The sequence below is a fragment of the Leopardus geoffroyi genome, chromosome A1 (genome assembly GCF_018350155.1).
Source record: "Leopardus geoffroyi isolate Oge1 chromosome A1, O.geoffroyi_Oge1_pat1.0, whole genome shotgun sequence".
In the NCBI taxonomy this organism is placed as follows: Eukaryota; Metazoa; Chordata; class Mammalia; order Carnivora; family Felidae; genus Leopardus; species Leopardus geoffroyi.
Genome location: NC_059326.1, coordinates 14,782,780 through 14,810,498, shown reverse-complemented (window position 1 = coordinate 14,810,498; position 27,719 = coordinate 14,782,780). Strand labels below are relative to the sequence as shown.

At 40.7% G+C, this 27,719-nt stretch overlaps 1 protein-coding gene across 5 annotated transcripts in view; it reads left to right on the top strand.

The window, feature by feature from the left end:
- Positions 1–27,719, top strand: part of DCLK1 (doublecortin like kinase 1) — a 349,882-nt gene that overhangs the window by 160,038 nt on the left and 162,125 nt on the right. For all 5 annotated transcript variants that reach the window (XM_045473943.1, XM_045473936.1, XM_045473962.1 and 2 more), the window contains exon 4: positions 22,039–22,138. In XM_045473943.1, the coding sequence (XP_045329899.1) occupies positions 22,039–22,138 (100 nt within the window). The remainder of the gene's footprint in view (positions 1–22,038; positions 22,139–27,719) is intronic.

Sequence of the window (27,719 nt, the reverse complement as noted above, 5' to 3'; positions counted from 1 at the left end):
GGCTGATTGTACATTAAAGAAAAGTAAACGGTCTCAACTGTGGGAACGTGGGTCATTTTAATCTGATATTGCTCTCAACTCATTTGTGGCTAGGGCCATGGGTAAAATTTTTTCTTTCCTCGCAAGGAAGATTAGCAGAACCTAGGAAAGCTAAGCAGTTTTAAAGAAAACAAAAGTGAGGGACTTGGTTCTCTGAAGGAAAAGGAGAAAGGGTCTTTAGGTGATGAGACAGGTCTTAGCTACATCACTGCCTATTTTGCTTGTGTCACAATCAAGTGGACATGTGTTGGGTGGAGACAAATACTTCTTTAGCAAAGAGGGACCCCAGTGAGGAGATTTGCAGGCTCTGGTACTCAGCTGTGTTCGTTACCCAGGGTTGCTGCCATAAATTACCACAGACTTGGATTAAAACAAGAAATTCAGGGGTGCCTGGGTGGCCTAGTCAGTTAAGAGTCCGACTTTGTCTCAAGTCATGATCTCATGGTTCATGAGTTTGAGCCCTACATCAGGCTCTGTGCTGACAGCTCAGAACCTGGAGCCTGCTTCGGATTCTGTGTCTCCCTCTCTCTCTGCCCTCCCCTGCTCACGCTCTGTCTCTCTCTCTCTTTCAAAAATAAATAAACATTAAAAAAATTAAAAAAACCCAACAAGAGAAATTCATTCTTCGCAAATCTGGAGGCCAGAAGTTTGAAATGAAGGTGTCAGTAGGGCCACACTTTGTCCAAAGGCTCTAGAAGAAAATTCTTCTTGCCTCTCCCAGCTTCTGGTGGCTCCAGATATTCCGTGACTTGTGGCCTCATCACTCCCCTCTGCCTCTGCCTTGACATGCCCTCTCCTCTGTCTTCTCTTCTGTCTCTTGTACGGACACCTGTCACTGGATTTTGGGTGGATAATCCCAGTTAATTCAGAGCAATCATATCTTGAGATCCATCATGTGTGAAAATAGTGTCACATGCACAGTGCTGGGGTTGAGGACTTACACATATATTTTGGGGGCCACCATTCAACCCACTACACATGCCACATGAGTTCAGACACTCAGATTATGTGGCCTGAATGTTGGTTCCAAAACTATGCTCCTTACAGGTGTCGGAGAGGTGAAAATTCCTTGAAGTACAGGCTCACCTGTTACATTGTGTGATGATTTCCCCGGTTTTACTTTCTTTTAATTTGCAGCATTTTACTCTAGACCCAGAGAAACTTAAACTAAAGGTTTTGCTTGTTTTTGAACTGGTGAGGACTGTTTTGTTTCTTGTTGGTTGACTGGTTGATTAGGACTGCAGATGGGAGAATGTCGGGGGTTTGGAGGACCTGTACCATCCTGAAAAAAACCTTTTTCTGCAGAGCTGTCCTCTGAGCCTGATGTGAGTAAGGTGGCTTTTTCCCCCTATCTTGTTTTCTCTTAGGAAAGAAGTCTGAGAGTCTGTAATCTACTGAAAGAATAGCTTGTGACTCAGAGACTTGGTGTGGCAATACCTCCCCAACCCCCCTTGCAACCCATCTATGTGAGAAGCGTTTCAGCTGTTCCCTTATAATTGAGTCTCAGAGAAATTCCAATAGATTGACAGTCATGTGGGCCATAATATAATGGCTTCATTTTTATGTTCGTTGTGGCAAGATGTTACTGTTAATTTGACTTTCTACCAAATCCTGTAGACAGTGGTCTTTGCAAATTGGAGCAGCCTCATCTGGTGTTGAGGAGAGTGAAGCAAAGGGAAATTCTGCCAGAGGAAGCAGTGAAGGAAGGTGCTCTTTGCAGGTGGATCAGGGCCCCAAACTCCCCCTGGGACAAACTGTATCCCCACTTCTCTTCTTTCAGGCTGACCCCTCCTGGCCCAGTGGGGACATCTCTGTAGGAACTGTGGCAGGTGTTCATCAAATTTATTGCCTGATGCCTTTAAAGGGGAAAGGGTGCTTTTGATTTTGAGATTTAAACAAAAATGTTTCATTACCTCCAACTATATGGATATATTTAAAAGCTCACAAAACTTTAACAACGACATCATATAGTTTTCTTATTAGGACTTAGTCTGCAGCTTTGACTAAAGTTCTGGAATTGCTTTTGAGGTCAAGGTTTTTCATTCTTTGGAGTTTTCTTGCCCATATCTCACAACGATGTCATATGATCGCCCAAATGTCTTATTGGTTAGGTATTTGTTCTGTCTATCTAGTTATATTATTTAGACCTGTGGAGGCTGTAAGCATCTGTTTTCCTGCTTTTTCAGACTTATGTTTTAATATAAGGTGGCTGTTATCTCTTAGAGAACCACAGAGAAGTGTAGACCAAGTCACCGCTTAGCCACCCCACCCACCCCAGCCAAGGCCAGAGGTTGTGTGGTTCAGCAAAGTTCCAAAGCAGCATGTAGGTACACAGACTAATGGTTCTGTTTATTAGAGATCTCACTTGAAACAACTAATCAGATTATTATTAATATGTCTTAATGATTTTGAAATGAAAGGGTAGATTCCAGATTCAGGGGTGTGCATGCTAAATGTTACCTTTTATGGATCTCTGATGGCAGGACTGAAATACGGTGTGATTAAATATGAAACAAAACCACGTGGCACAAAAATCATGAGAGGAAGAGACAGAATAGTGAGTCTAGGGAAGAGGTGAGGACAGAAAGAACCTGTCTCAAAGTGAGTTCAGAGTTTATGTCCAACTTTCTACAGCTCCTGGCTGGCCTTCAGTGACCCTAACTTAACCTGAGGAGAAGTGACCATAACCCTTCAGTGACCATAACCCTGAGGAGAGGTGCCCAAGCCCATCCCAGGGTTAAGGGCATTCCCTTCTGGAGCCCTTGTTTGAAAAGAAAAATGGCGGAAACCTCAGAGCAGTGGTTGTGGTCCTCTATGGCTAAGAATCCTTTAGTTAGCTGGTCAACCAGCTGATTCCCAGGGTCCACCCAACATGGTCACTTGGCAGCACAGTGCTCAGGAACTTGACATTGTCCAGGAGTCCACAGAAAACTCTGATACAGGTTTTAGAGAATCTGTGACAAGAAGGAGCTATACAATTTCACGGCCTTGGGGAGCTGGTCTGGAGTCCACTTAAAGGCAGCCAGAATTAGCCCCAGGCCATGAAGTGTCTTCTCACCTCCTTCCAAATTGTCCTCACTTCACCTTGTTGCCTGGGAAACTTGCACAGTGAAATGCATGCTTCCCTTGATGAGCTCCCTCTGCTAAAAGTGCTGACACTGGAGGGGATTGAGGGCCAGGAGAACAGGAACTTTCACATTTAGGATAGATGTTCCCAGTCAGTTTTCCTCCCTCCTTTCCTGACTGAGAGGTGCCTGAGGGAAGCGCTGGGATTATCACATGGGCCTGGCCCAGGCACTGGGAGAGGTGCTGGGTGGATAGGTGCTGGAGGTGAGGTAGCAGTGTCTAGGGGTTGGCTGAGCCTATAAAAGAATAGGGGCACGTGTCAAAGCTTTGTAAGCCCCCACTCCAGGAAATGTGGAAAATTCTGCGGGCCTCTGTCCTCCTGTCATAGAGGACTACTTTCCTGACCCTGGGAGCACAGATTGGTTCTTGTGGTGTTTTCACAAACCTGGATTCTAAGGGGTTTTGAAGGGACCCTGATGCCTCCGAAAATGTGATCTGCATTTTCGGGCTGCGGCTTTGCTCGTGGCCATCAGGGCATGCCTGGTGTTCACTTAATTGTCCGGTATCCAGGGTGCCAGGGGCAGGAGCCCACACATGCTAGCTCATGCAACTTAGACCTTATTAAGACACAGAGAGATCACTCAGAACACAACTGTGGAGTTATAGGCTAGCATCAGGGGTTCTGGCACCGAGAATTAGTCACCAGTATACTCCCCTGTTTCTCTCTGCTCCCCTCTCCTCCCTGCTCCCCTGCACACACTCCGTCCCCCTCCGGTATCGCCTCCCCTCTCCTGCCCCTGCCATTGTTTCTCTCTTCCCACAAGTCCTCACTCTCCTCCTTCCCACCTCCACTCCTTGGTAACAAGCTCCGCTGTAGATCAGCCTGTGATACAGCACCTCTGAGCCTCGATGGTCGCATTCTGAATTAAGGAGAAGCTGACACCAGGGTTGGAAAGCTGTAGAATTAAATTAAAAAACACGGTGCCCTTGATCACGCTAGCTGCTCCAACAATGCTGCCTCCTTTCCTTCCTTCCCTTCCTTTAACACCTTCAGGGGAGAAAAGCCCAACAGCTGTCGTAAGCATTTTATTAATTATTTTTATTTTAAAGTTCACTCACTGGTGACTAACCATCTAGGTTTGCTTGGGACTGGAGGGTTTCCCAGGATATGGAACTTTCAATGCTAAAACCTATTAACCGCTCTCTCTCCTGGGAAACCAGGGCAAATTGTTCTCTTTTCCACATATACCATCTTAACAAACACAGTTTTTCTGTGTTTAATTTTTTTCTGCTTCTTTCAGTGCATACACTTTCAGTGCATATACACTTTTCCTTATGTGTATATTGCTTGCCGGACATAATCGCTATTTTGTCCAGCAGGTGAGTTTACTAATGTTTTCTTGGAGGCCAGTTTATTTTCTTATTTTGTTAAGTATATGTAACATAAAATTTACAATTTTAACCATTTTTTCCCTTCACATTATTGTGTAACCATCATCACCACCCATCTCGAGAACTTTTTCATCTTCCCCGACTGAAATTCTGTACCCATTAAACAATAGCTGTCTACTGCCCTCCCCCAGCCCCTGGAGCCACCATTTTGCTTTCTACCTCTGGGAATTCGACTATTCTAGTTACCTCATATAAGTGGAATCATACAATATTTATGATTTTGCAACTGGCTTATTTCACTTAGCATAATGTCTTCAAGACTCATCCATGTTGTAGCATGAGACAGCCCTTCCTTTTGAAGACTGATTAATACTCCATTGTATGGATATACCACATTTATTTATTCATTGTTCTGTTGATAGACGCTTGGGTTGCTTCCAGCGTTTTGACTGTTATGAATAATGGCCATGTGTGTACAAATATCTTTTCAAGTATCTGTTTTTACTTCTTTTGAGTATATATCCAGAAGTGGAATTGCTGATCATAGGATAATTTGGGGTTTTTTTTTTTTGAATTTTTTAAAGTTTATTTATTTTGAGAGAGAGAGAGAGAGAGAGAGAGAGAGAGAGAGAGAGAGAGAACAAGTGGGGGGAAGGGCAGAGAGAAGGAGAGAGAGAATCCCAAGTAGGCTCTGTGCTATCAGTACAGAGTCCAAGTTGGAGCTGGATCTCATGAACCAGAACTGTGAGACCATGACCTGAGCTGAAATCAAGCTCAATCACTGAGCCACCCAGGTGCCCCTGTTCATATGGTAAATCTACTTTTAAATCTGGGGAGAACTTCCATACTGTTTTCCACCAGGGCTGCTCTGTTCTGCATTCCCACAAGCAGTACACTCCCTGTGAGTGGATGGGGCGTTGGCAAGAGGAAGTAAGTGTAGTTAGATTCTCAGTGGCTCCCATTCAGTCCTTAAAGAAAAAGAGAATAGTATGGTTTTTGAACTAGTTCTTAGCTGCTTTCAAATGAAATTTCCTTCATGGGAGGAAACTTTAAGCTTTCATTGAATAGGAATTTTTCTCTTTCTGTGCTTTGCACAGCATCTGGTAAACTAAGATCATTCTTCCTGTCTGTCTGTCTGTCTATCTATCTATCTATCGATCTATCGATCTATCATCTATCTTCCTATCTTAACGTGGAAACATCACAACCAAATGAGTAAAATTTGGCTAAAAAAGAGCATGTCGGTATCAGATGGAATTAGGGCTGTGTGTACACAGTACAGAAGCTCCAGATGCTGGTGTTAATTCAGTTAAATTCAGGTCAGAACAAAGAATTGGTGGCACTGGTGGATCAGCAGGTCATATGGATACAAATGGCCGGTGCTCACTTAGCCTGGATTGTTGGTCTCAGCAGAGTAGCAAGGTGTTGCCATCTACAGGAATATTCCTATAATGCTCACTGAAAGACAGTTGTATGTATTTATTTTTTAAAAATTATTAGCATTATGAATGACACATTCATGAAGTACCTACCCTGTGTTGAGGAGACTGCTAGGTTTAGGATGATGAATGAATTGCCCTTGGGACCTAAGACCTGGTATGTGCTGTAAAGGAACTTTCTGGTTTCATGTCAAATTATGAATTTGACATAAATCAGGGATTGGCAAACTTGTTCTGAAAACAGTCAGAAGATATTTTAGGCTTTCTGAGCTATATGGTTTCTGTGGCAGCTACTCGACTCCGTCATTGTAGCTCAGAAGCGGCCATAGACTATAGGGAAACATGAGCATGGCTGTGTTCCAATAAAACTTTATTCGTGAACCCTGAAATTTGAATTTCACCTGACACAAAATGTTATATTTCTTTTGATTTTTTTTGTTACTTTAAAATGCAAAAACCATTCTTAGCTCATGGACTGTATAAAAACAGACAGTGGGGCCAGATTTGGCCAAGTCTCAGTTTACAAACCCCTTGGAAGTCATAAGAATGTTTACTTTTGATGATCACATTTTTGTATGTGCAGAAAAACTTGGATGCAAGAACATTAAAAAATATGTCCTAGCAAGTCATTAGTGAAGATGTAAATTTATGATATGAAAATAAATATTTCTGGCCACGTGCCTCAGTATAATTTGGTTAGCTGCCTTTAATGGTTTCAAGGAGGCAGAGATTTAGGCAGCAAAGTGAACCTGCCAAATAGGAGAGCAATGTGGAGAGTTTTAAGACCCTGGCACCATCTATGAATTCTTCAATCATGCAGTCATACCGTTCGCATGTTCGTTTCCTCTTTTACAAAACGTTTGCTCCTGGAATTCTTATAGTCTCATTGTCAGTGACAGGGGTTTCTTTGTGTCTCACAACCCTATATTAGAAGTTCTCAAAACCTGGCACTTCGCAGCGTTATTCCTTTGAATGTCTTTAATTTTAACACACCCCCTTATATTCTAAATTTAATTCATTTTCAGAAGTTCTTTACAGAAAAGGACCCATAGTAATTCTTGGTTAGTCCCAATTATCTTCTTATGATTTAATACAAGAGGACTTTATTGCATTTTTTTAAAAAAGTGTTTGTTAATTTAAAAAAGACTCTTTCTCCCAAGGTTAACTTTATAAAACAGTAGTCATAATTTAACTATTTCCTGATTCTAGAAGTATTTTTGTATCTAAAAAGAGGGGGGTTCCCAAGTTGTTGTAATGCTGCAGTGATAATTTAACTATTTCATGGTTCTAGAAACATCTGGAACATTGAAGTTTTAAGGTTATCATTGACTAAAATATGCTAAAAATTTAGTGATAACCTTTAACCTTAGCATGAAATCCAGTGTTTACAATCACAGTCTTCATATTCATAAACATTCCCCCAAAGCTTCCTATTGGTAGCCTACCCTTCCAAAATATTCAATAGGAACATCTAATAAATTATAAAATCAATGATATTTGCATTGTTCCCCACTATTCTAACTATAGAGACTCCTCGATATGGTGATAAAGGTACATTTTATCTTTAGGGCCTTGGACATACTGGGCTTGCAATAAACATTTGCCTTCCCCATTTGTCCATTGCATGTGTTCCTTTCTAAATCATGAAACGAAAGAGCTAAAAAAGGCATTGCCACCACTCATTTAGTATAATCCCTCCTTAGAGAAGACAAAACTGGCACTCAGAGACATCAGGATCACACAAGAGTGATTTAGAGTCAAGATGAAGGCAAACTAGTTCTCATTCACCACGGTCCAGGGTCCTATCTCTTACCCAGTTTCTCCTGGGGAATTGTCATGATTCGTTCTCTCCCTGCTCCTATCTTAGAATTCAAGGAGGTGTCCATAAAGGCTTTCCTGTTCTTAATATTCTATCCTGCATATATAATGTAAAACAACTGGCTGACAACGAACAAAGCAGAAAATAAGAGTCTGAATAATCCAGGGTCTGCACAACTCTCACACAATCAAGAATTGGTTATTGTAGCATAAGAGCTAACTGGCATAAGTGCGAAAGAAATAAAAACCATGTGTTTGCCTCTCTTTCAAGTTAGCACAACATCTATAATACTTGAATAAAGTGTTCTAGGCTTTAGAGCTTGTCTCTGAAACTCTCTAGAACTTACCAATAGAAAAAAACAAGCCATTAACAGCTGATGTTACTAAGAAAAATCTTCAGTTTAGAGTTTAACAATGATGTGTTTGAACTCTCCTTCTTATCCTTGTAGTTAAAGTGAGATGAGTGTGTTCTGTGAGAAATTTTATGTTATTCTACATTTTTGTGTGCATAAAAATACACACCCATGTTGGTTTGCCAAGGCTGCCATAGCAAATTACCAGAAGTGGGTGGCTTAAACAACCAAAATTTATTGTCTCTCATTTCTGAAGGCTAGAAGTCCAAAATCAAGGTTTGGGCAGTGTTGATTCTTTCTAAGGGCTGTGAGGGAGAATCTGCTCCACCCGTGGCTCTTATTTTCTGGTGGTTTGCTGGCTGGCTTTGACATTCTTTGACCTCTAGAAGCATCACCCCGAGCTCTGCCTTCCTCATCAAATGGTGTTCTTCCTGTGTACATGTCTGTCTCCAAATTTCCCCTTCTTATAAGGCCAACAGTCATATTAGATTAGGGGCCCGTCCCATTCCAACATGACTTCATCTTAACTAATCACATCTGCAATGACCATAATTTCCAAGTAAAGTTACATTTTGAGGGTACTGGGAATTAGGATTTCAACATATGAGTTCGGGAAGGAGGCATACTTTAAACCATAGCAACACCCTTCACTGAGATATTGTAAAAAAATAACTTCTTTGTTCACGGTAAAGGTTCATGCAAAGGCATTTCTTGAGCTCAAATGTTGTTAACAGTTCATGTGTTTGGACACTGAAGGGCAGTATAACACTACAAATAATGCAAAAAGAAGTTTCCATCTCAGTTACTTTAGACATTAAATTATTATGATTTGTTTAAACATATTTGATGAGCATAGCTGCTGTCTATGGTGATTTTGACCTTTTTTATATCTGATGAGACCTAATGATAGAGGCACAAGACACACAAGGAGAGAACCTCAATATTGAGATTCACATTAAATGATTACGCTTTTTTTTAATGGTTTTAAAGCTGTAAATTGCTGCTCATCCTGGCAATTCATGCTTAGATTTCATTTCCTTGAACATTAAGGAAGTTATGATTGGCATGGACAAATGTTTCAGCATGGATGGAATGTTTAGTCCTCTACTTGTCAGGCACTTGAAAAGAATATGATTTTCAGGGGATGTAAGGAGATAGCTTATATTAATAGAGTTATTGCATTGTATTCTTCACATGTGAAAGAAAAATGGATAACCCACAGACGGAAAGAAAATGTTATTTTCATGCACTTTGGTTAGTGTTGATTGTAGTTCTAATGTCTTATGGTTGTCTAAAGTCTGACAGCCATTAGATGGAATAATTTTCAGCATAAAAACAGTACAAGGGAAGGACAAATGAGAAACTGCTGGTTTACTCTGCCTTCTATTCCATGATTGTTGACTTTTCTGAGTGTAATCTTGGAAGTTTATGCTTCAGCAACATTAAATTAAGGCCTATATACTGTTTTTTGACTTTTACTAAACACTTCCTCTGCTTGAGACATGTCTGTGCATTACCTCAGCAAATTCTTTCTACCATCCTGAGAGATGGACAGAACATTATCATCACTCTCTCTATGGAGAAAGGAGATTTCCAAATGCTGAGTAATTGACGCAAGTCATCCAGCTAGTAATTAATGGAATTGAGATTTAAGCCTGACTTTCTGTGATTCCAGACTACCATGCAAAGCCTTTCAAGGCTGCTATAGTCATGGAAAGCCACTATTGTGTGCCATTCTGTATTGGTGCATTGTTGAATGAGAACTAAAATGTAATAAAAAAGTGTAAACGTGAGCATGTTCTCAGCCAGACATCAAGAGCGCCTCCCTCTGCTAGATAGATGTTCCCTGTACAAATGGACCTAACCCTTTATGTGCCATTAAGGATATTCAGAGTTAACCATCACACCGTGAGAGAAGGCCAGCAATAATATAAGTTTATGAAAGGAAAGAAGCCCCATGTCAGCTTACTCCTGACTTGGGAGACACCTAAATAAAAATCAACCGTTCGAAATTATTTGTGAAAAGCTTGAGTTTTTCCTCACTTTCATGTTTTAGGCCCCAAATCTATTTCCTTAGATGGTTGAGTTTTATTTACTCTGCCTCTTTCCAACTAGAGTTAACATTTCTAATAATTTTTAGTAGTCATGGGTGTTTTTGGCAACTGGGCAGAGCAGATGTGATTAAGAAGAAAATTACTGCTTATGGACTGATTTTCATTTTTTCAAGAAGAGACCTTTAATTTTTTAAAAGAAACTGGTAGCTTTTGAAACCATGATTAGACCTTATAGCCAGGAGATGTCGTAGGGGGCGGGAGAGAGATGCGTAGAATGTGTTTGTACTCTTTATTACAGGGAGTTCATTTGGTTCCATCTCTACTGAGCTGGTAACATTTGCTCTGAAATTTTGTGTTACTGATACCTCAAGCTGTCTATTTCACTCCCTTCCCTCCCAGGAAGGGAGAAGGGAGAGTGTAGAAGAGAGGAAGGACACAAAAACTAATCTCAGCTGTGACAAATCCACCCGTTTCCCAGGACAACCGTGTAAGTGAATGTGGACGCACCCAAAGCATACTCTCGCGTGTGCACACACACACACACACACACACACAAGACAAGTCTTTCACAGGCTCCAATTTTCAGAAGTGTTGGGTCTTGACTACATCCTACCCTACCTTTGGAAATTATAGGAATTGGAGTCAGTTGGTAAGCCTGGTTGCCTTCCTTGGGACTTTGGCATAGTTATGGAGACCAGCCTTGTGCACATTAACCATGGCTAATAGCCACTTAGTTTAGGAATTCTCCCCTAGAGATTGGAAACTGCCTGCCCACGGGTTGAATCCAGGACACAGGTGTGTTTTATTTGGAGTGCACGATGTTTTTTTATAAAAAATGAAGTTATTGCCAACTTCTAAAAATTGAGGACTTTCAAATAAAAATCTGATTTCACTTTTTCTTAAAAAATCAGTGTAGCAGCCCTGGGCTCACTTTGCTGCATAACAACTGTCAAGTAACTGCTGCTGCCCCATTTAGATGAAGGGAGGGTTCCAGTTTATTACACTCCTCACCGATTTCCTGTTGTCTGACTATGTTAATTACCATTTATTGCCCCATTTACACTGTGTTGTATGATGCCTGGCCCACTTCACTGTTTGTTACCTTCCAGGCCTCCATAGGCATTTGACGTCCTCATGCTTTATTTACACTTCTATCTCATGCTTTGTCGAAATAGCAACCAGCCCTATGTTATTCACTCATCTCTAAATTTAGATAAAAAGGAATTATGGAAACTCATATACATGGTATAAGATGAAGACAAAGAAGAGATATTGGCCTAGCGTGTTTTGGTCACCATACATAATTGTCTGAAAGACCATTGAGGAGGGAATATCTCCAAGTGTGTATTCATAGTTGGATATCCAGATCAACATTTATTTATAGAAACAATGTTTTAAACCAAGCCTTCATTTGAGGCTGTAAGATTTTTTGTCTTGCCATTGCCATCTCTCTCTCAGCCTTTTATTAGCTGTGCTTGGATCTTCATACAATTATGCAAAAATGGTATTATTATTCAAACAACTCCAGAGAATGTTTTTATTGGCAATTTTAAAAGCTGACTTGCTCTGAAGCATAGTTTTGGAAGATGAAGTACTTTTCTCCAGCAATAGTTTTGATGCTATATAAATGTTTTTATTAGCTGCATTTAAGTTTGGGTCTAAAAAAAGTAATTTTTGCACTTAATAGTTTTATAATGTAATTTTAGGTTAAATTTGTACTAGATACTACTGGGATCATCATTCTCAGTTAGAAGTGGTTCAGTATCTGATGAGCAGAACGCTGACCCATACTGAACACATTGAAGACAAAAGGCTCTGTCCTCAGCTTATGTAAAACAAAAACCAAAACCAAAAAACTTCCGAAGTTTTATGAGGGCTCCCACCATGAAAGTGGTGATGGTGATGGTGGCCATGTTTGCTGATGGCTAGGGGGCTAGGCTCAGGGCGGTGATGGTGACAGTGGTAGCAGCCATTTTGGAGATTCACCTTTACGGGGCTGTCATTGGAAAACATCACTCACTTGAGAAGACTAATTTGAACCATGAAAAAAATCCCTTCTAATGTCAAGCTGTATACCCAGACAAGTAGATTAGAAATATACAAATAGAGATATTTAAAGCAACCAACTCCCATACTTCAATGTCAGGCAACATTTACACGTTAGACACATACTTCCATGGCTTTGGGAATATCATTTTTTTGCCTCTAACCTTAAGTGACAAGCCAACGTGCAAGAACATAAAAGGCAGATTGATTACCTTTATTATGTTTTTATCCCTCAAACAGATACCAGTTCTTTGGATTGTGATTTTCTTGCAAATTTTTTTAAAAATTAGGGTCCTTCTCCAAAGGGTCCTTGTGAGGAATCAATATAAGGATGTGAGTCAAGTCTCTTCGGGGCCTGGCACATTGTAGGCCTTGGCACTGGCATTGGGCTCCTTTGAAAACATCAGGAGGGAAATTCACAGCCATGTGATTCACTGGTCACATGCAAGTTGAGTAAGAGTTAACAAAATCACAAGATAGCAATTAGTTGCTTTAATTACATTTTTAACTCCTGACGCAGAGAAACTGTATCTGAGGGTGTTGGCCAGACACAGGTTTTGTGGGTTGGTTTTATTTCTCTGGGTTTGAAACCTACCCTTTGTAATGCGAGTGTCTTAACTTTACTTCCATGCCAAGAACCCTGCCACATGTCTTACATTAGCGAGTGTTTTAGTGACTCCATTTCTCTAAGGAGAGTGTTCTGTCAGAGTATGTTCCACGACGTGCTGTCCTAGCTGTTGTTCATGTAGACGAGCAGCTGAGAACACGATCAAGAAAGGAGTGTACTTCCCACTTTGTGATTGTTAATTTTTTTTTTTTACTGATTCAGCAAATTAAATTGCTTACATTTCAACAGAGGACATTTTCTTTTCCATTTTTTAAAGCATCAGCATATTATTTCATAAATCTCAGCCATTCTGAATTTCAACAATATTATCTGTTTTTGCAAAAAAAAAAAAAAAGGTCTTAGAGCTTCAAACTTGTAAAAAAAAGTAGTTTGAGGCTCTTTATTTTCTGCTCTCTGTTATTATTATTTGAGTCATTTATTTCTTTTATTAATGACTGTGTCTTCCCCTGGGCAAGAACCAGAGTTTCCTTAAAGGATTTTTCTTTATCAGAAATTTCTTGCTAGAAGAACAGTTGTAGAATAAATTATCATTTGCTTAAGTGCATTATCAAAGAAATGAAAAGGTGATAAAGTAAAGAAACAATGGAGAATGTATTTTTATGACAGTAACATGGCATAACACATTCCTGATATTTGGCTTATAAAACAAATTGTCGACATGTCTTAGTACCAGAAATGTATGAAATTACATGAGTATAGAACAGAAAAATTCAGTGGTTGACTTGTAATATCACGTGCATAATAACACTCAATGCTAAGAGTGGAGAAAAGAAGCCAAATATGGAATGAAATTGGAAGAGAAACCTTATCGAAATTAGGTTTTGGCAGGATGAGGACGCCCACATGTGCCAAGTTTTAACTGAAAGCTAATTATAATGGTCACATTATGAATTGTGCAGAAAGAAGGAGGTGATTGATTCTGGTGCTTTAGATACATAATGTGGTTGGATTTTTTTAAACACAGGTAGGTGTAAGCATTCCTTTTTGGTAAAGAACATCTCATTAAAACTGGACCTTTCACCCTGTCCCCTTTAACTGGTACCAAGAAGAATGAGAAATTATAAATGAGTATTTAAAAAAGAAAAAAATGGAAAGGATATGCCATACTCAGTGATTCCAATAAATGGACTGAATTTCTTGGCTTTTATTTTTGTGATTGCAATCTCACTTAAAATACATTAATGTATTTTGATGGTAAAATATTTTAATGTTTCACACAAAGAGAGGCACCTGATAAAGACACAATGACTTGTGTGTCTTCAAAAAAATAGGCCGTGGCTGCAGAGTTTTTCCATTTTGTTGGTAGAGGGCGCTCTTGGAAAGAAAATGTAGACTTTGCTGAAAATCTCGCCCTTCTCTGTGATGTCAGCGTCACCATGGAGATCTCATTCCAGCGAGGGGGAATGGATTCCACAGTCCTGCTTTGGAAATGTGTAAATAGCAGATGCTTTTATTGCCTTTGTTTGAATCTCTGTCCGTACAGAGCAATTCAAGGCGGAAACTCAGAGCAGGGGAAGTCCATATTTATCTGTAGTGGTTTTTTAACTCACTGTAAGCAGCTCAGTCTCCTGGGACAAGTATGTGTAATGACAAGTTAATGGAAAAGATATAAATTCAGATTTCACATAAAAAGAGTCAGAAAACGGAATATATCTTCCTAGGATCAAAGAAATAATTCAAACTTCCTTTTTAAAAAATTTATTAGACATTTTTTATTATAAACTATTAGTGTACAATATATGTGATGACTATTATTAAAATGGTTTTATTAACTGAAATTTATAATACACAATTGTAAGGGTACGTGTTTCTATGCTTTGAATAGGTTTGTTTTCCTGTAGCTTGGTAGTTAAGAGCCTGGTTTTGAATTGTAACTGATATAGTTTCAAATTTCTACACATCTTCTGTTGAATGTGGCTAAGTTGTTTTTTTAATCTGTAAAATAGGGATACAAATAACATCTAACTAACTCTTGTCAGATAGAGTCTGTCTCCTTTACAGCAGAGAGGGTTCAAATGCAATAATGTATATTGAGGATTACATGTAATAATGCATATAGAACTATTCTTGTTGTATCACACCAAAAAGAATTTTCATCTTTTTTTTATATCTTCATCATATAAATTACTGTGATAAAACATACTGGAGCCAGTATAGAAACTGATAACCAAGAGAACTTAAGGAACTGTTTCAAGTTTATACAATGTTTGTGTCAAACCTAGGCTCAGAACCCAGGTATGGTGATATTCATTCAAGGACTTTTCCCAGCACATCTGGCAATTATAACCACCCATGTTTTTTGAGATACAGTGGGTTTGGCCTTATGCTAAGTGCCGTCAGAGATAAACTCTGATGCAGGGGCGCCTGGGTGGCGCAGTCGGTTAAGCGTCCGACTTCAGCCAGGTCACGATCTCGCGGTCCGTGAGTTCGAGCCCCGCGTCAGGCTCTGGGCTGATGGCTCAGAGCCTGGAGCCTGTTTCCGATTCTGTGTCTCCCTCTCTCTCTGCCCCTCCCCCGTTCGTGCTCTGTCTCTCTCTGTCCCAAAAATAAATAAATAAATAAATGTTGAAAAAATTTAAAAAAACAAAACAAAAAAAAAAAAACTCTGATGCAATAAATGGGATGTCTTTACTTGGGGTTAGATTTTCATATAATAACCGAAGCACTAGGTAAGAACTGAAAATTAATTGATAGAATATTAAGCATTGTATGCCATAAACTACTTCCTTTATGAATTGCATATAATACACATACAGTTTCTTTTCTAATGTAGGGACATTTCAACTGAGGATGGTTTTCTCAGGGGAATACGAATCTCTGGATCCCACAAAACTGAAAGTTGTGACAGATTCCAAGGGGTCTTAAGTTAAAACAGTGCTACCTGTGGTAGCAGGTGGCCATCCTTGTTAATGACGTTCACAGCATCATTTCAGTGGAAGCCTGATGGAATCAGAGCATGTACCATATCTCATCTTCATTTTACACCATTTCCCTGATGCTAATTCAAAGTACGCTATTCACCAAAATAATTATACTAGTAGAATTCCTGTTCCCAAAGTGAGAAGGGGCACCTATCTGCTGTATTTTATCGAAATTCACTTAGGAGGTTAAGTATATAGTGCTCAGGAGCTACATACTATGTTCTATTTTTTGTTTATATTAGGTACACATTTGGGGACACCTGGGTGGCTCAGTCAGTTAAGTGGTGAAACATCCGACTGGCTCAGGTCATAATCTTGCCATTCCCAAGTTTGAGCCCCGCGTTGGGCTTTGTGCTGACAGCTCAGAGCCTGGAGCCTGCTTCAGATTCTGTGTCTCCTTCTCTCTCTCTCTCTGCCCTGCCCCCACTCATGCTCTGTCTCTCTTTGTCTCTCAAAAATAAATAAACATTAACAAATTTGTATTAGGTACACATTTGGCTTGTACTTATTTGGAAGCAAAAATGCATTTAAGCTAATAAAAATAGCTGAAATTTATTGAGGACTTTTTCTCTTTTGATTCATAGTCTAAATTCTTCTCATTTTTAAAGTAACCAACATGATAAACATATTTGATATGAGGCACGAAGAGATGAACATCTAAGTGGCAGAGTTGGGTTAATTCAGGACCTGAGCTCTGATGACAGGCTGTGCTCTTGGAAATTGTGCCAGAGGCAACCTCTGAGGTGCTGAAGAATCCTCCCCCCAACGGGAGGCACTACCTCTGCCCTAACCAAATGTAGGATCTTTAGAAACAGGATGTGTTTCAAGATAGCTAACTGGGGTTTCCTGACTCACCCAAGTCAGCAGTGGTCATAGTGCAAGGATGGCAACTCAGCCACCTGAGTCCAAGCCCATGACAAAAACCACTGGTAGGTAATGCAGTTTACCCTCTGCTGAATTGTTAATTCACAACAGTCGTTAGGAATTCTTTGGAGTGTAAGCCTACACACGTCTGTACTGGAAAAGAAGAGACGAAGGATGAGGGCAGTTGTATTCTTAAGGCCTAGCACAGGGGCTAGTAAATAACGAGTTCAATAAACATCTATTGAATGATGACTAGGGGCTCAGGGAAGGGGTAAATCACTTTGGATTGGAGTGGATAAGAAGGTAAGGCTTGAACCTTCAACTGAACCTTGAGTCATAGGAGAGATTTGAACAGGCAAAGAGTTAGGTGGGAAGGGATACCAAGTGGAAGAAAAAAGTCATACAAAAACCCATACAAGTAGGAAAGAAGAAGTCCTTTTCTGAGAAGAATATGTAAAGCAGATAAATAGGACCGTGTTTTGGGTTATAGCATAGTCCTTGCATTCGTCCTTATGTCCATCCATCCATCCATTCAAACATCCAGGCATCCAATCCTCCATCCGTCCATCTATCCAAACATCCATCCATCCATCCATCCATCCAACTATCCATTCAATGCTTACTAAGTATCAGGTACATGGCATGACTACTGTAGACTTGAAAAGTAGGTTGGAACCAGATGGAATGCCAGACTCAGAAGATAAACTTTAATTTGATGGTGGTAAAGCCATTGTTTTTTTTTCTGAAGCATGGGAAGAGATATTGAAAGTTTAAAAGAAAGAGTAGATTAGCAGAATTAAACAGGATGGATTGGAGAGAAAGGAGATAGGAATGAGAAAATCCACCGGTGGGAAATGCCAAGGTCCACAGGTAGGAGAATAAGCTCTGGACGGATGTGGTGATAGGGGTAAAGGGAAAGATGACAAGAAGAGGCCTGGCTTTGAGAGATGTTAAACCATAAGTGGAACTTGTTCCAGAGAGAGAATCCTAAGCAGGCTCCACGCTGATAGCAGAACTATCAGAGCTCAAACTTGTGAACCATGAGAACCTGAGCTGAAACCAAGATTCAGATGCTTAACTGACTAACCCACCGAGGCACCCCAGGAACTTGTTTTTTTAAGCTTGTTATCACACTGAATTTCAAGAACCTCAAATTTATTTATTTATGTGTTTGTTTATTTATTTATTTATTTATTTATTTATTTATTTATTTAGGAGAGAGTGAGAGCAGAAGCAGAGGAGAAGGGTGGAGGGAGGAAGAGGAGAAGGGAGAACCATAAGCAGGCTCCGTGCTCAATGCAGAGCACGATGCAGGGCTCAATCCTGGGATCATGACCTGAGTTGAAATCAAGAGTCTGATGCTCAGTCAACTGAGCCACCCAGGTGTCCTGGGAACTTCACATTTAACAACACCATATAGACATATAAAATCAGATCTTTATGCAAAACGTTGGTTTTAGACTTCTCTATCTGTCTTAATCCTTTGATATCAGAATGTCCAGTAATGCCTGAAGGAAAATTCTCACAGTATGTTGGCCTAGAGAAGAGGGTTATACGTCGTCTTCTGTTACTCTATTTTGTTAGATGGAATACGTTACAGCCACCTCTACATCAATGATAGAGGGTGAGAGCACCGGTAATTGAAGTGCTCAGATTATCCGAAATCCATCTTTTTCATGACTTTGTGTTTAAGCCTCCTTTACTATCAAATCTTTTATCAGGGCTTCTAAAAAGAAGCAGTTTTCTAAATTTGAATGTGATCTACTGACCATACCCAACTTCTGCAGTGGAGGTTATGAGCAGGGAAACGGCTAAATGATGCCAGAGCAGAGAGCACAGAAAACCTTACAATTTCTGATAGTTTAACAAATTCTTTGATTTTAGTCACTGAAGATTGAGAGGTAAATGAATACATGTTGCTTGGCACTGAAACGGCCTTTTCCTGTCTTTTTGTGCTGGGTGATGACAGTTACTTTTCTTTAACAATTGCTACATTCCTTTTATGTTCTTGGAATCCTGGAGTTGGAAACAACATCAAAAGTTCATCATGTTTCATTTCCCACTTGCCAACAGAATTAAACCTAAACTGTCCAAGCTGGATCATTGGCTGCTGTGTTCTTTGAGTCTTGGGCTTAAAGGATGGCTATGGGTATATGATGGAAGGGAGTTAGTTGGCTCGCAACCTGCTTATCATGTGTTATAGTTTTTTTATTTTTTAATTTTTTTTTAACATTTATTTTTGAGAGACAGAGCATAAATGGTGGGGGAGCAGAGAGAGAGGGAAACACAGAATCCGAAGCAGGCTCCAGGCTCTGCACTATCAGCACAGAGCCCGATGTGGGGCTCGAACCCACAAACTGTAAGATCATGACCTGAGGTGAAGTCAGACGCTTAACCGACTGAGCCACCCAGGTGGCCCTCACGTGTTATAGTTTTGATGATAGTTATCTGCCTGCTTAGCGATAACATAAGACATGCACACATAGGTGAATGTGATCTGATTGGCAGTCTGATGTTCTGGAATACAAATGAGGGGAGTATGTGGAACAGAAGGACAATTTTCTTTGGAAAACAATATTTTTCATCTATTAAGGTTTGTTATCATGATGTTTGGCACAAAGCTTAGCAACAGAGTAGGCCCATCATAGGTGTTTGAAGGAGTAAAAAAAAATCTAGCAAATAAATATTTATCAGCTGAAGAAATGTGGCTGCCCAGGAGAGTGGGTTAACTGTTCTTCCCATTGTGTGTTCCCAGAGTTCTTTTGAACTCTGTCTGTCAGTGCAGACCCCAAGAGAACCACGTTACACAGTAGTCCCTATGATACTATGTGAAAAAGAGTTCTAGAATCAAATAAGATTGGGAAATACTGGATTTTCTATCTCCTGTTTGGAATTATGGTGCACATTAGCATGTTAGGGCTTTGCAAAGACTGGAAATAAAGAAACCTGTTTATACTGGATGAACTCAGTATTTACTAAATCTATTTGGCCATAGGGAACTCCCCCCCCCTTTTTTTCACAAAACCTATTGACCATTCACACTCCAGGAAACACTGCCTTTTAAGGTTAATTGTTCATATTTTTGTCTGAGGGAGAGACCACCTTTTATTCATTTTTGTCTGTATGTGCTCTATGCTAACTTGCATATAGTAGGCACTATAAAGACTTACGCATGTAAAAGGAAAATGGCCTGTATGGGTTGGTTGGGATGACATCAACCACTGATCGAAAAGGCTGGGGTGGAGTGCTTGTCTTGAAGATAAAGATAAACAGGGTCACAGATGAGATCAGACAGAAAGGGAGGAGTGAAATGGAGTGGGTTCTGAATTCAAAGGGCCTGTTTTTAAATTTTTTTTTTTTTTTCAACGTTTATTTATTTTTGGGACAGAGAGAGACAGAGCATGAACAGGGGAGGGGCAGAGAGAGAGGGAGACACAGAATCGGAAACAGGCTCCAGGCTCTGAGCCATCAGCCCAGAGCCTGACGCGGGGCTCGAACTCACGGACCGCGAGATCGTGACCTGGCTGAAGTCGGACGCTTAACCGACTGCGCCACCCAGGCGCCCCTCAAAGGGCCTGTTTTTAACCCAAGTAGAAGACCAGAGCTTCTGACACCACTCTTGAAGATCTTTAGTCTACTTTTTTTTTTTTTTTTAATGTTTATTTATTTTTGAGAGAGAGAGAGACGGAGACAGAGACAGAGACAGAGTGCGAGCTGGGGAGGGGCAGAGAGAGAGGGAGACACAGAATCCGAAGCAGGCTCCAGGCTCTGAGCTATCAGCACAGATCCCAACATGGGGCTCGAATCCACGGACTGTGAGATCATGACCTGAGCGGAAGTTGGACGCTTAACCAACTGAGCCACCCTGGTGCCCCTTTAGTCTATTTTTTATGACAATTACAATGTCCCTCTTAAATCACCTATATTTTCAAGCTTTTCAGAAATCTTTCGTGGGTGTACCTCACTCACACTTAATGCGATTATCATACTATTATAGCAATTTCATTCTTAAAATTTCAGCCAAGCGATTATTTGGAAATGAGAGCCTACTTGGCAAAACTATCTGCAGGCTACACATGACTGTGTTTGGGGTCTCTAAGCAAGGCTGTGTTCTCCCAACTTACTACTGCAAGGCTTACAGCACCTTTGATGTGTCAGAGCAGTGCCACCCAGCACTGAAATAGAGCAGAACCCCAGATATGCCCTGCAGCTGACTGCAGACAAATAAGGGAGTGCTACTAGTAAACAGAGGCCCCAAGGATCCAGGGGATTTTTCTGTGGTCCTCAGATATCCAAGGGAAAATGCTATTAGAGAGTCTATTTCATACAGCTCTGAATGGGTGCCTTCATTTGGCTGCTTTATGATTTGCTCCAAGCAAAGGAAATTGAAAATAGATAGAAATCAGTAGTGTTCCCAGTGCCTTGTGTTGGCATCATACATATTGTGAGCAAAATATTACACCACATATCCAGAGACAGAGAGCTGTGTGCTTGAAATTTTTCATTTTGACCACATGTGCTTGAAAAACAACATTTAGCTCTCTTAAAGTTCTTACTGGAGAATAAGCTGAATAAATATCCAAAGGTTGTTTTAAAACTTTCCTCTGGCGTAACTACAAGAAGCTGGGCAGCACAGGAGTTTTAAAGTTTAGTATCACTTGAGTTGTGGGCATACACCGTAACTTGAGTTGCCCTGTCTCTGTATCTGAATTTAAGAAATAACTATTCTATTACTCCTCTTATGAGGACTTCCATTTCCATTTCTGTTTTTTTTAAGTGGATTTATTTATTTTGATGGGAGGTGGAGGGGAGGAGGGCAGAGGAGGGCACGGTTCCATGCACCGTGAGATGACCTGAGCCAAAATCAAGACTCAGATGCTTAACTGACTGAGCCACCCAGGTGCCCCTCCATTTCTGTGGCAACTAGAGGTAGAATGGGTCTAAAGGAGATCATTATATTCATACTCTGATACAGGTATTTTTCTTCACTAGTTACCCTAGTAACCACCACACGTTTACTATATTTGTTGCTAAAATCATATGCTGACTTTTATTGCTATCGAGGAATATTACATTCAAAAGAATAAAGGGGTGTTCCTTTTCCACATCTTGCTGCATCCACTGTATTATGAAAATAAAGGGCTCTTACCTCATAGCCTATTGATATGTCAAGTAATAAATGTGACAGTTACCGGTTCTATTTTCCTTATCCCGTCTTCCTGCGCAACTGAAATGTAACATGTTTCTTACTAGTAACAGATGCTGGAAACCTTTTTTTGAAATTCCTCTGGAGAGGCTGTCCTGTTGATTCCATTAGATGTGGGAAGTGGCTTTATGCAGATGTCTACTTGCCAGGATGCAATGTTGTAATTGCTGTTCTGCTGACCCCTTGCTGAGTGCCATGCTTTTCTCTTGTAGGTGATGTGCCTTCAGGACTTTTTTGGTGACGATGACATTTTTATTGCATGTGGACCGGAGAAGTTCCGTTACCAGGATGATTTCTTGCTAGATGAAAGTGGTAAGGAAAAAAAAAAGTTCAAAACCAGGGGAAATTTGAGGCAGCTTTCCAAAATGAGCCACACCAGGCCAAGATTATGTCAACCCCAAAGCTACCAAATCAGTTTCAGATCCTCACCCAGCATGTCTTTTCCATATCTAGAATTTCTTTGATTTTTTTTATATAGAAAACAGATGAAATGATAATTGGAAAGGTTAAATCATTCAGAAGAGTAAATTACCAATGGCTAATTTATAACCGTTTAATAACTAAATTGATGTTTTATAGAAGACCATGATGCAGATTTCTACATTTTTAGTTATCTATTTTTGTCAACATGTGTAGTTGAGAGCTTTGTAATCATAAAATTATTGAGTGTGTTTCTCTGTGAAGCTTTCACTTTACCTACTTTTAGGTTCCTAACTGGGGACAGTGGCTAGGTATCCCTTTTTCTTTAACTACTACAGAATTTGTATGTCATTAGCATCTGTGAGAGACCAAAAAGGAGGAGGGTAGGTCCTTGGATTCAAACTGGAATGTGATTGTAAAAAATAGAGAAGAGACAGTTGATCAAGAGGGAAAGAATTGTCTCAGGAAATGAATATGAAAAATTGTGACTTCAAGAATGATTTTTTTTTTGATGCCATAAGTCATCTCAAGAGTCCTAACAGCATCACAGAAAAGATTATTGCACTGAAAAAAAAAGAGACCTCTCCTTAATCGTATTACTTCTAATTTAATTGGGAGATATTACATATTTATAGACAATTCAGACTCTAGCTAGTGGGAAGTGCTTTTTGAAGTGATAATGGATTTTATACTAAAATGCATGTGGAAACAAATTAGTGAGCTTTTGACAAAGTGGATGGGAAATACTTGAGTGCCGACTTGATAGGGTAAGTGATGTGATGGAGGGGTCCTGCCCCGCCCCTGCTGATGTATGTTCACATATAGTATCTATATTGATGGTATATATGCGTATCATCTATATGCATTTGAATATAGTACAATTATTTCATCATTTAAAAATGACTTGGGGTGTGTGGGGAGGGATAGGAATTAGAAAGATTTCCCCCGTATTGTGAAAACTTTGAATGCCCAATGGACGTATATATTTGACATGAGATATGACATAATATGTTGGTTGGATAGATAGATAGATAATATGATAGAAGTGTCATTTGAAGAGATTTAAGTTATTTTGCTTCAAGAAAAAACCTAGTTGAAAGAGTGATGTCGGTATCCTTCCCTCTAAATAAATTTTCTCTAAATACATTCCATCTTTATCTCTGATTGATGTGCCTTTTGGGGGCCAGGATTTATGTAAATCTATCATACACAGGGCGCCCTCTGGGAGGACTCCCCCATCCCACCCCTGCCTTCTACGGGATGAGACTGCTCTGCCATTGTGCAAAACAAGAGAATGTTAGGAGTCAGGCAGGAGCCAACAACACAGTTTCGAGAAAAATAAACTGCCTTGACTTTCAATTTAAAGAAAATAGCTGCTTCTGATAGAATAGTCTGAGAGAACAGATAACGTTCTGAAATGAAAGTTTCACTTGTTACCTCGATAGAAAACAAGCTGTCAGATTCCGGCTGGAATACAGTTCAGTGTCAAGTCAGCAGTGTTGACCTGGGGCTGCCGAAGTTTATCAGGCCTCCAGGTAGGCCTGGGACCTCCCCTGGTCCAGCCCCTCCCGGTGAGGCCTCTGGGTTGGGCTTTGCCTTCCCTGCAATGTGCTCTCACACCATATGCTGCAACTTGTCCTATTCCCCTGTGACAATAGACAGGCTTTCTGGGAAGCACAACAGAAAAATACCAGGAAATCCTTTGTGATTTCCCCTTAGAATCCTTTCTCATTTAAAAAAATGCAGAGAGGGGCACCTGGGTGGCTCAGTTAAGCTTCAGACTCTTGATATGGGCTAGGTCATGATCTCACTCTCATGAGGTCCAGGTCCTGCAAGGGGCTCCGAGCTGCGCCTGGAGCCTGCTTGGGATTCTCTCTCTCTCTCTCTCTCTCTCTCTCTCTCTCTGCCCCTACCCCCACTCCTTCTCTCTCCCTCCCCTTCTCTGCCCCTCCCCTGCTTGCATGCACTCTCTCTCTCTCAAAATAAATAAACATTTGTGAGAGAGAGAGAGAGAGAGAGAGAGAGAGAGAGAGAATGCTCTCATGCTAACAGGGGAGGAGCAGAGAGAGAGGACAGAGGATCCGAAGTGGGCTCCGTGCTGACAGCAGAGAGCCCCATATGGTGCTCAAATTCCATGAAATCATAACCTGAGCCGAAGTTGGATGCTTAACCAACTGAACCACCTAGGCGCCCCTAAATAAACATTTAAAATATTTTTTTTTTAAAGGCAGCTAGCTAGCTAGATATCTACATACACGTACAACAGTGCACGTGAACACACGTGGATCAGACACCTTGCCCGTCATTTATGGTTTGCCACTTTGAAGGACCACTTCAAACTATTTCAGTGAGAAAGTGCGAACTTCAAGTTATTACCCCCGATGAATATACCCCAACCATTTCTTGGTGTGAAATCCATTTGCTGAGTAACAGTGTCCTCCTCCATCCTAAAAGAAACACGCGGATTGGGGGAAGGGGTAGAAAAAAGAATCTAAATTGAGATTTTACTTCCTTGGATGAACTTACTCTGAGACTAAATTCACACATTGACAACTGCAATTTCCCTGTTGCTTGTACAGCATGTTCTAGTGCTAATGTATTAAAATTTGAATCTTTTTTTAAGTGCTCTGGGATGATTTATCCCAGCTTATCTGTACTTGCTAAATGGTATTTGCACGTTGCGGCTTCATTTGGCCTGTTCCATACTAGCTTCCTAAAAGGAGTATCAGTGGGGGATACAGACATCTTCGGAATTAATACTCAAGCAAGGCTGGGCTTGATTTAGTGGCATCCAGAAGTGGCCTTTTGCCACAAGGCAGCGCTTTTATTTTGTCTTTCAAAATTAACCCAGCTCCCTGTGTGCTCAGGATCAGCAAGAATACGTCCCCCTAATTACTGCTGGGCCAGCTCCTGGAGATGGCTTGTAAGGTCTTTCCAGTGAGGAATTCTGCCATTATAGACTTATATTTCGTGGGCTGCATTGGAGCCAGATCAATATTAGAAACTGTGAGGGAGCATCCTTCCTCCCCTAAATTTTCACATGCGGGAAAAAAATGCCTTCTTTTTTCCAGCTTAAAATGTAACCCATTTTAAGCAATATCGTCATCAATCGGTGGAGTCTTAGCACCTTTGAAAAATGGTGGATACAGCGCTATATATAGAGACAGACAGGCCAACAACTCCTTCCCCTGCATGGGCTGCTGTCTCATTTAGAATGATGAAACATAGTCAAGGAAAATGCCAAATTGGAGACAGGAAGCTTAACATAGTTTTGCTTATATATTGATGATAAGCTGACAAATTGGTGATTTTGTTGCCATTAAAAAATGAGAGGATTTTGTTGAGAAATGCCCACCTCACACCTAGGAGGGACGATTAGCCCCTCGGTGATGAGCTTGTCACGGGATGTCACCTTCTGTCTGTCCCCCCCCCCCCCCAGCTTCAAGCCAACAGCCCCCAAACCTGCTAGGCCAGTCCCTTCACCCATTTACCTCACCCCTGCCAAGCCTGCCACCTGCTCAGGAATCTAAGTATTTCTCATCCTCTTTTTTTTACCAATTCCTGAGTGCTCTTGAATCTGATGTTAATCACCATTACTTCAGACTTACATATTTTTGCACAGATGTTACTAGCTTCCTAGGGCTGCTGTAAGAAAGCACTGTAAACTAGGTGGCTTCCAACAACAGAAATTGATTTTCTAACAGTTCTGGAGGCCAAAAATCTAACCTCAAGATACAGGAAAATTTCTGTCTCCGAAGTCTCTGGGTAAGATGCCTTCTAAGCTATAATCCTAGTTTCTGGTGGTTGTTGGCAATTTTTGGAATCCCTTGGCTTCCTGCACCATTACTCCAGGGTCTGCCTCCAGCCTCACAAGGCCTAATTCTCTGTGTGTGCAAAATTTTCCTCTTCTTCTAAGGACCCCAGTAATTGAACTAAGTCCCATCCTAATCCAGTATGACCTCATTTTAACATGATTACATCTGCAAAGACCCTATTTCCAAATAAGGTCACGTTTACAGGTACCAGGGGTAGGACTTTAACATATCTTTTGGGGGACACAATTCAACCCACCACAGATGTTTGCGGTTGTCCAGATTTTATTTGAACTTGAGTTACAAATAAACTCATTTTTATTTGTTTGTTTCGGCCTGTCTTTAGATTTTCACAGTTAGAGCTTTATATTAATCAGTACAATACCTAGACAACAGAGCTGTGACAAGACCGTCCCCTCGTCTGACCTTTCACGGGTAGGGTCACTCATCTCGTGGATCAGAAGAATGCTGTGAGATGGAGTAAATGCATTGGTCAGCAGTGCATTTGACAGGGCCTCTCCTGGAATCCTTTTGACTAAGATAAAAATATGTGGTCTGAATGACATAGGTGGTTGTGTTTTTAATTGATTGAACTGAGTTGCCTTGTCCAAGAGGCTGATGTCCATGTGGTGGCGGAGGTCTCTGTTAGAATTCACTCAGAGGTCCCTGAAGAGAGGGACTGTTTGTACGCTGAGAATCACACCAATAGGGTTCTGCCTTGGATTCTGTGTAGTTGAGTGTGGCTAGAAATGCCCATTTGAGAACATTGATGGTGCATGGATGAAATCATCTGGTAGCAAAACAAGGATCCACAAGGATTTTAACAGAATGGATTGTATCCAAGAAGATAAAATTAAATTGGTATTAACAAAAAGTAGTGCTTCGGGTATTTTTTTGTTTAAAAAAAAAAAAAGCCAGTTTTACAAGCTTAATTAGGAGTAAGGTAGTTTTAACAGTAGAGCATGCATGTGAAGATTTTAGTTGACTGCAGGCTTCTTGTGAGATGTGGCTCATTTGCCGAATGGATTGTAGGCACGTCATATATCATAAAACCTTTCAATCCGCCTGATTGAACATGGCAAATGTTGACCGAAAGGTAAGATTAAAAGTGCTCTTCAAAATTCACAAAGCTAGTATACAAGTAGAGTAAGTATAGTGTAGAAAAGAGAAGACATTTAAATTATTGGGCTTTCACATGAGTTTTGTAAGTTTGCAGCATTTATACTTTTGAAGTTTTGGAAGTTTAAAACTGCACTAAGACTTTCGGGATACCATGTGTGTGTGTCCATGTGTGTGCATGCACTTGTGTGCGCAATGTCCTATTTCTGAGGAGTGCCAGGCCAGGTTCTCCCTGTACTAGACACACCCATCTGAAGTACAGTGTGCTTCCTGGGTATGTGATTCTAAAGGTTTCTTTGTTTTTGAGGGAGAGATAGAGCACAAGTGGGGAAGGGGCAGAGAGAGGGCGGGGGGGGGGGGGGGGACGGAGGATCCGAATCAGGTATGCTCTGACAGCAGCTAGCCTGATGTGGGGCTCAAACTCACAAGCTGCGAGATCATGACCTAAGCTGAAGTCAGATCTGACTAAGCCACCCAGGTGCCCCCTGGGCATGTGATTCTAGAAGGAACATTTTTTTGGCTTCTCCTATGGACTCCCTGCT